Genomic DNA, 8,183 nt, shown 5'->3' with positions numbered 1-8,183 from the left:
TGCATCTGGTTCAGCATGAGTTTTAAATAGCTCAATAATTTCACTGGTTTTAGTTTTTTTTTCTCTTCTTTCCTTCTTCTTTTTTCTTTTTTTTCTCCCCATTGTTTGTTGTGCTAGGATGGAACCCAGGAGCCCAGGGACTGGGGAATGCCAAGAAAGCACTCGACCACTGAGCTACACCCCAGCTTTTGTTTTAATTTTTATTAATGTAGTTAATATAAATTTTAAAATTCTATTCATAGTTTGTATTGTATTTCTACTGAAAAGTGCTACTCTACGGGGACAGAAGACAATTAACACAAAAAGGGAGTATATTGTGTTCTATGGTAGAAATAACCCAGGGGTGCTTAACCACTGAGCCACATCCCCAGCCCTTTTTAAAAATATTTTATTTAGAGACAGGGTCTCACTGAGTTGCTTAGGGCCTTGCTAAGTTGCTGAGGCTGGCTTTAAACTCTTGATCCTCCTGTGTCAGCTGAGCTGTTGGATTTACAGATGTGCACCACCATGCTTGGATTATATGGTACATCTTCAGGAAAAAAAAAATAAAGAAAAAAAATTGTCGTTGCTATAACAAATCACCACAATCTCAATGACTTGAACAACAAGTTTATTATTTTATAGCTCTCTAGGTCAGAAATCCAGAACAAAAGCTGAGTTCCTTCTGAAGTCCCAGGGGACAATCCATACCTTGTCTTTTAACTTCTGGAGTGTCCGCCTTGATGTCCACATCACTCTGATTTCTATTGGCATCATTGCTCCTCTGACTCTCCCTCTACTTTTTTTTTTTTTTTTTTTTTTTTTTTTTTTTTTTTTTTTTTTTTTTTTTTTTGTGAACTGGGGCCTTAAACTCCAAGTAGCTAGGACTAAAGGCTTATGCCAACAGCATCCCTGTCTCCGTTTTTTTTTTTTTTTTTTTTTTTTGGTGCTGGGATTGAACCCAGGGCCTTGTGCATGGGAGTAAGCACTCTGCCAACTGGGCTATCTCCCCAGCCCCCTGACTCCCTCTTATAGGGACCCTTGAGCCAGCACACGGCCAACCTTCTCACTCTGTCCATGATGTAAGCACACCTGTGTGTATTAGGTAGCATATTCACAGATTGGGGGGATTAGGTTGGGACATCCTTCCGGGGTGTCATTATTTTGCCTATCACTGAGTCAGGTGGGAGTAGACATGGTTCTACAGAGCACTGTCAGGGAGAGCTTCCCTGAGGTGACATCTGCTAAGGACCTGGAGGGGAGAGAGGGTACACTGTGGATATTAGGGAAGGGCACTCCAGGAAGCAGGAACAGCTCTTGCCAAGGCCCTGAGGTGGCCATTCCCTTTTTCTGGGAACCCTTCCCTCTTGCTGTCCCTAAACCGCACTGTCCCAGCCGCCTTTGTATCTTGCTTGAGGAGCAAAGAGGGTCTGAGACGGCTAATCATCAGTGGCTCCTGGCACAGTGGCGACTGCCCATGGCTCCTCAAATGGCAGGTTGGCCTGTGGGGTGCAGGGAGCCTGAGTCAGAAGGAAAACAGGTCCCACTCCCCCCTCCTCCTGCATCCCAGACTGGCGGTCACCTGGGCTCCAAGCGGGTTCTGTCCGTGCAGCGTGCGCCTGCGGTGCCACTGGCGAAGGGAGTCACGGGCCTCAGAGCTGAGCCCCTGGGGTGCGCGGCCCGCGTCAGGCTGGTAGTGGGCGATGTGGTGCAGCGCCCCAAACCACGTGGTCAGGTAGTACCCGGCTGGGGACGAGAAGGGGCGGTCAGCGTGGCTCTCTGGGTTTCCGGTCACCCGCCTTTCCTGCTGCAGCACGAGGAGTATATCTGGGCCTTGGTGTTCTGGCGGTGGGGACTCACCCTCTCCCCGTAGCTCGTCCGGATCCAAGAGCTCCATTAGAAACTCCACGTCCAGCTGTGTCTCCCCAATGTGCGGACTCCAGATCAGCTCCTCGGTCAAGGCCGGCAGGAAGGCGTCGGCCCCCAGGGGTTCTGGGAAAGCCAGAGGACAGGTCCTCAGGTGGCGGGGGCTGTGGAGACATCTGTCTCGATCCCCAGGACCGCGAGCCCTGGCTGCCACCCCACCTTGTCCAATATGCAAATACCTCCTACCAGGACCGCCACCCTCTGTCACCCTCTTCTTCGACGTGCGCACAGATGCATCCTACCTGGCTCCCCCAGCCCTTAAGCCACTGCACTCCCAGTTAGATGCCCACGGCTCCTTTACTCCTTTACCTTGGTTGTCGCCGCCCGCCAGGCCCGAGTACACGTCGCTGCACACCTCCAGCAGGAGCGCCACCTTGCGGCGCGGCGCGCACGCGGCGTGCAGGTGCTCTAGGCGCGCGTGGATGCGGCTCCGCAGGGCGGGGGCGGGGCTTGGACCCTCAAGCCCCGCCCCCTGAGCACCTGGAGGCCCCGCCCCCACCCGCAGGGCTATTTGTCGCCGCCTCAGTCGCCTTAGTTCCTGGGCGCGGAGCGTGCGGAGTCGCGTCCACAGTGCAGGCTTCAGGGGCTCCAGCACCGCCCGGCAAACGGCCGTCTCCACAGCGGGACCTGCAGGGCGTGGGGCGAGTGAGGACAGGCCACCCAGTTGACCCACTCTGGCAGGCCGTTACCCCTCCCCAGCTTCTGGTCACCCTCAGGGTAGATAGAGGTGTGAACATGCGCCTGGGACGAATTGTAGGGCTGTCCACGCACGTGTGAGACGGTGCGTGGGGTGCACAGGTTCTTTTATTTATTTGCTTTTTATTTAGAGACAGGGTCTCCCTGAGTTGCTTAGTGCCTCGCTTTTGCTGAGGCTGAACTCACGATCCTCCTGCCTCAGCCTCCCCAGCCGCTGGGATTACTGGCGGGCACCACCCCGCCCGGCTGGTGAACGGGCTGTGACTTGCAGGAAGGGGGCAGCGAGTGGAGAGGAACAGGTGTGCGCACCGATCAGGAGAAAGAAGGTGGATGCGAACACATAGGTAGGGCCAAGTGAATGCGCACCTGAGGCCGTGGGGGTTCCCTTCCAGCCCTCCCCATTACCAAGATCCTCGTCCTTCTGGGGGCCCCCCAGGCCCCTGTTCCCAAAGACAGCTCTGACGTCGGGGTCTTTTGACAGGTAATCCTGGAGGTCAGTAAGGAGGTGCCGCACATCCTGCAGCAGCTCGGTGGCTGGGTCTCCTGGCCTGTGGGAACCCACGCAATCCGAGGTGAGGCGGGCCCGGAAGCCCCGGTACTGCCTGGCCACGTAGCTGCTCCGCGCCCTGGCCAGAGCTCGGACGTGGACAGTGAGCACATCCTCCGGGGCTTCCACGTCATCTTTGTAGGGGTCGTTGTCTTCGTCGTCCTCCTCTTTCTCCTCCACCAGACTGGCCAGAGTCGGCCCAGCAGGGCGCACCTCTGGGCTGAGCGGCCCTTCCACCCAGGAGACCCGGTGCTGGACGGGGTTCCTGGCCGCTGGAAGTGAGGAGAGGGTTGGGTTCCACAGAGCAGCGGGAGAGCGCCCTCGTCTCTCCCAGGGCCCCCATCTCTCCCAGGGCCCCAACTCACCTGGATCATGCCTCTGGGCAGTCTCTGGCTCCATCGTTTGGGGGTTCTGCTCTGTTCCCCAGCTTCCATGAGTCTCCAGGTAGAGCTGGTTCACCACAGAGAGCACCCTCCCTGAGGGGTCACCTCGTACCCTGCCAACCTGCACAGAATCTGGAGACCAGCACAAGTCTTGGGGTGAGCCCTGGTCCCTTCAGAGCACCAAGAGACTTAGTTCCTGCCTTCATCACTCTAGGCCAAGAATTGAATGCCCCCGGGTCCCTCCTTTTCCAATTCTGTCCTCTGTTAGGACTCAGGAGTCCAGGATCCCATGCCCGCCTCCCTAAAGGACCCCCAAATCTAGGCCTACAGCTCTCTCTGATCCCTGGCATTGTCCTCTTTCAAACCCAGTGATCTGGTCCCTCAAGTCCAGTCCCTGTGGAGTAGTGGGCCAGCAAGGCCACCCGCCCTTCTTTACCTTTGTATTTTTCTCCAGGTGCCAGAGTAGAAGAGGGCAGGAGCAGTGTTTTGGGCAAAACATCCCTGAGAAAAGAGAAGAGAACCACAGTGTGCATCTTAAGGACAGTTCCCCTGAGCCCCTTTGATGGGTGACCGGTACCTGCTAGCTGATAAGAAGGCCAGGAGATGGGGCAGGTCTGGCATGCAGAGGTTGGAGGACTCCAGGGACACACCTGGGGGCAGGAAGCAAGTAGGGATGAGAACAAAGAAAAAAGAAAAAATAAAAAAAAAAAAGCAACAAGACTGGAGGATTGGCAGATTCGTCTCTCCTGGGACACTCTACCACCATCCCTGCCATCTACCCCCGCCGCAGGGGCCTTCAGAACAGGGACAGTTCCATCCCTTAGAGTCCCCATCTTTTCCTCCCTCTTGATTCTTGCATCCCACTGATGCCACCAAATAGGATTCAGTCATCAGACAAATATTCCGCAGACAAATTCGCTGGCTTCCTGTCTCCTGTGGTGTATTTTCAGTGATTAAAATGACTGGGGACCATCTTAGCTCTGGTAGTCAACAAAGGTTACATTTCTGCAGCGGCCCAAAGGACAGAAAGAAAATCCGCCACTCCAGGAAGACCCAAAGCATACAAAGGCCCTGCATTGGGAACACTTTCCATGCTCAAAGGACAGGGCATGGCGGGAACAGAGTGCAGGAGGGGCATTAACGTAGAGGTTTCCATCGCACAGCATCTTATAGGCCGCAATGAGAAGCTTAGATTTGTATCTAAGTATGTTGCGTGGTATTGGCAGGGTTTAGGAAGGGTTGTGCAAAGTGCGAGTGATGTCTGAAAAGACCACCCTGGTAGCTGTGCTCAGAGTGGATTTCAGAAAGACCACAATGATCCTGGCAACAGGTGATGGGGGCTCAGACTTAGGTGACGAGGTAGGCAGGGTGGGGCCGACTTAGGAGATATTCTGGAATGAAAGCTGACAGATCCTGGGGATGCATTTGGACTGGAAATCACAGGTAGGTGCCTCACCTCCAGGCAATTTCTGGATCTTGTAGGTGTTGACTTCTCCAGGTGAAGGTCCTGTCTTCAACACCAGGACTTGGCTGGGGTCATGTCCCGTGACCAGGAAACTCTGGGGGCGGGGGTGGAGGCAAAGGTCAACTTGACAAGCGTACCTGTGGATATAAACTCTCCCCCTACTCTGAGTTCCATGTGGGTGAGACTGGTTCCCCCAAGCCTCAGGACGTGGGACTGTGACTCAACCTACCAGTACTATGACTGCTCTCTGCCTACTTTTTGGTTCAGGGCATGTGACCAAGCTTAGCCAGTGGACATCTTCCATGGGAATTTTGCTAGAGCTCTTTGGAAAACCTCTCTCCTCTCTCTCTCTCTCTCTCTCTCTCTCTCTCTCTCTCCCTCCCTCTCTCTCTCTCTCTCTAAATGCTGGGGATAGAAACCAGGGCCCTGTGCAGGTTAGGTAGCATGCTACCCCTCAAAAGATTTCTTTTTACACTGAGGTTGCTAAGTTGTTGAGTTGGTGGGATAGATTGCTGATCTGGGGACTTTGTCACCATCTTTGTCACCACAAAACAGTGTCCTCCTGAGGAGGAAGATGTGATAGACCCTGTTAGTTGTCCTTTCCGAATCTAGCCCATATTCCTCGCAGAACTCCTTGTTCAATGCATCAGCATGCCGAGCCATAGGAAAGGCCAAATGATCTGACTGGAGTGGCTCTTAGCTTTGACCATATAACTCCCAGGTGAGCTTGTTCCCCCCTTACCCCCTGCTCCCCCAACAGTGACTGAACTCAGGGCCTCGTGTATGCTGGGCAAGGGCTCTACCCCGCCCTCCAGGTGAGCTTTTATTTATTTATTTGTTTATCAGTACCAGGGATTGAACCCAGGGGCACTTTACCACCAAGCCACATCCTCCCCAGCTGGTTTTTCTTTCTTTCTTTCTTTTTCTTTTTCTTTTTTTTTTTTGAATTAGGGTCTCACTAAGTTGCTGAGGTTGGCTTTGAACTCGTAATCCTCCCCCCTCAGCTTCCTGAGCCACTGCACCCGGCCAGGTAGATTTTTTAAATATTGCCATCTGGACCCAACCCAGGTATTCTGCCTTTGCTTTTCCTGGTCAAAAAGGGAAAAAGAAAGATTCAGACACATCTGGGAACTCCTTTCTTCCTGCCTGGAAGACATGTGGGCTGGGCCTGGGGAATCATGGGGGAAGTCCTAAAGAACTGTAGAGCAGCTGGCCTTGATGTCACTGAGTGGCAGCTGCCTTTCTAGTTATGTTGAGGGACAAGTGTCTGTTGAAGCCACCATAGACTGAGCCTTTGTTACAGACCCAAACATCCAGAGTTCCCACTGTGGAAAGCAAAGCCAAGACATGGGAGGAGGAGAAAGTCCTAGGTTGTCTGAGGCTCAGAATCCAGACCTTCCAGAAGCTACTTTTACTTCTGGGTTTTTTCGTTTCTCACAACCAACAGGGTCCTGCCTGGTGGTCCCAAGGGTCGTGGGAGGGTCCTCAGCCCTGAGACTCACCCCTAGAGGCCACAGCTCCACCAGGGCCTTTGCATCATTGGCATCCAACTCTGGGACCTGCCACGCACCACGCGTCCTCTGCAGGCGAAGAAGTGGGGTGCCGAGGACCCCTAGAGGAGTCTTGCCTGCTCCATTTGCCTGTGGCAGGACCAGCCCATGATGTACGGAGTCCAGGAGGTCAGGGATCAGAAGTGGGCAGTGTGACATGGAGCTGGGGTCAAAGGTGCAGACAGGGGTAGCCTAGGGACAAAGGGCCAGAGACGGGGCTCAGGGTCTCATGGGGATAGAAGATGGAAGGGATTTATAGGTTCGAGGGCCAGAGATGGAGACCTTGGCCCTGGCAGCCCTCACCTCTACCCCTGGTGGGAGCCGTGGAGGCCATGTCTGGCTGGACCACCTTCAGGGTATGGGAAGCCAGTGAGCCATGGCCTGGCCTCTGACAGGGAGGGAGATATGGCTCAAGGCTGCTCCCCACCAGTATAGCAGGGACCCTGACCATTCAGAAAGGACTCCATGACCACTAACTCCAGTGCCCCAGGTTTTAATTCTTTAATTGCTGGATGGTGGAGAAATCTGGGGATCCTGAGAAAGGCTAGTGTCATTGGTGTGGGGAGAAGACCCACAACAGAAGCTATTTGCCAGGTGGTCGGGAATATGCCAAGATTTTCTCAACTGCTCTAGCCGTGACAATGTGGACTGACTGCATGTGGACCTTGCCAAAACCCAGGGTCTGAAAGAGGTCTCTGTCCTTAGTGCAGCGACATTTGTCCAATGTAAGACCATGGGTCCTCTTCTCCCTTCTTAGACTACGGAGGGGCCCTACAATATTTTTTTCTGAACCTTTTCTCTCTTTTTTCATACCAGAGATTGAAACCAGGGGCACTTAACCACTGAGCTACATCCCCAGCCTTTTCTTTGTATTTTGTTTGGAGACAGGTCTCCCTGAGTTGCTTAAGGCCTCTAGGTTGCTAAGGCTGGCTTTGAACTTTAGATCCTCCTGCCTCAACCTCCCGAGCTGCCAGGATTACAGGCATGTGCCACCAGGCCCGGCTCAACATTTTCTTGTAAAAATTTTCAAACCTACAGAAAATCTCAAAAGAATTTTTTAGTGTATCTGAATGCCCACTGCGGGGATCCACTGTGAACATTTACCCCTATTTGCCTTATTACACATCTGCTTCTTAAGCCATAATCCCTCCATCAGACCCCAGCAGTTTTTTTTTTTTTTTTTTTTCCTTTCAGTACAGGGGATTGAACCAAGGAGCTACATCCCGGCCCGTTTAATTAATTTATTTTTTATACATTTATTTTATTTATTCACTTTTTATGTGGTGCTGAGGATCAAACCCAGTGCCTCACATATGCTAGGCAAGCGCTCTACCTCTGAGCCACAACCCACAGCCCCCTGGCCCTTTTGAGACAGGTTCTCACTAAGTTGCTGAGGCTGGCCTTGAATTTGTGATCCTCCTGCCTCAGCCTCCCAAGTGCCTGGGATTACAGGCATGCGTCACTGTACCCAGCTAGACCCCAGGTACAGAGTCCAAAAGGGCGTATCCCTCAGAAGAGCACTTTTGAGTATTTCCCTGTAGCAGTTCCAGAAACAAGAAAGGAGAAAACATGACTGAGCTCAGGCCTAGAGTTAGGTGCCGGTGCCCCAGGGAGGGTGATGAGCACGGAGGGCCCTG

The 8,183-nt window shown here is 53.1% G+C and overlaps 1 protein-coding gene across 1 annotated transcript; it reads right to left on the bottom strand.

The window, feature by feature from the left end:
- Positions 1–1,418: 1,418 nt before the first annotated feature.
- Rinl (Ras and Rab interactor like) lies at positions 1,419–6,564 on the bottom strand. The gene is made up of 10 exons (XM_076839211.2): positions 6,499–6,564; positions 4,988–5,090; positions 4,109–4,181; positions 3,968–4,032; positions 3,514–3,663; positions 3,007–3,420; positions 2,215–2,532; positions 1,840–1,971; positions 1,562–1,725; positions 1,419–1,481 (listed from the first exon to the last, which is right to left on the bottom strand). The coding sequence occupies exons 3-10, from the start codon at positions 4,150–4,152 to the stop codon at positions 1,419–1,421; spliced, it is 1,350 nt and encodes a 449-aa protein (XP_076695326.2). The 5' UTR covers positions 4,153–4,181; positions 4,988–5,090; positions 6,499–6,564.
- Positions 6,565–8,183: the final 1,619 nt, after the last annotated feature.

This window comes from Callospermophilus lateralis, chromosome 18 (assembly GCF_048772815.1).
Source record: "Callospermophilus lateralis isolate mCalLat2 chromosome 18, mCalLat2.hap1, whole genome shotgun sequence".
Classification (NCBI taxonomy): Eukaryota; Metazoa; Chordata; class Mammalia; order Rodentia; family Sciuridae; genus Callospermophilus; species Callospermophilus lateralis.
Note: the sequence above shows the minus strand (reverse complement) of the source record. Positions and strands in the feature narration are given on the sequence as shown.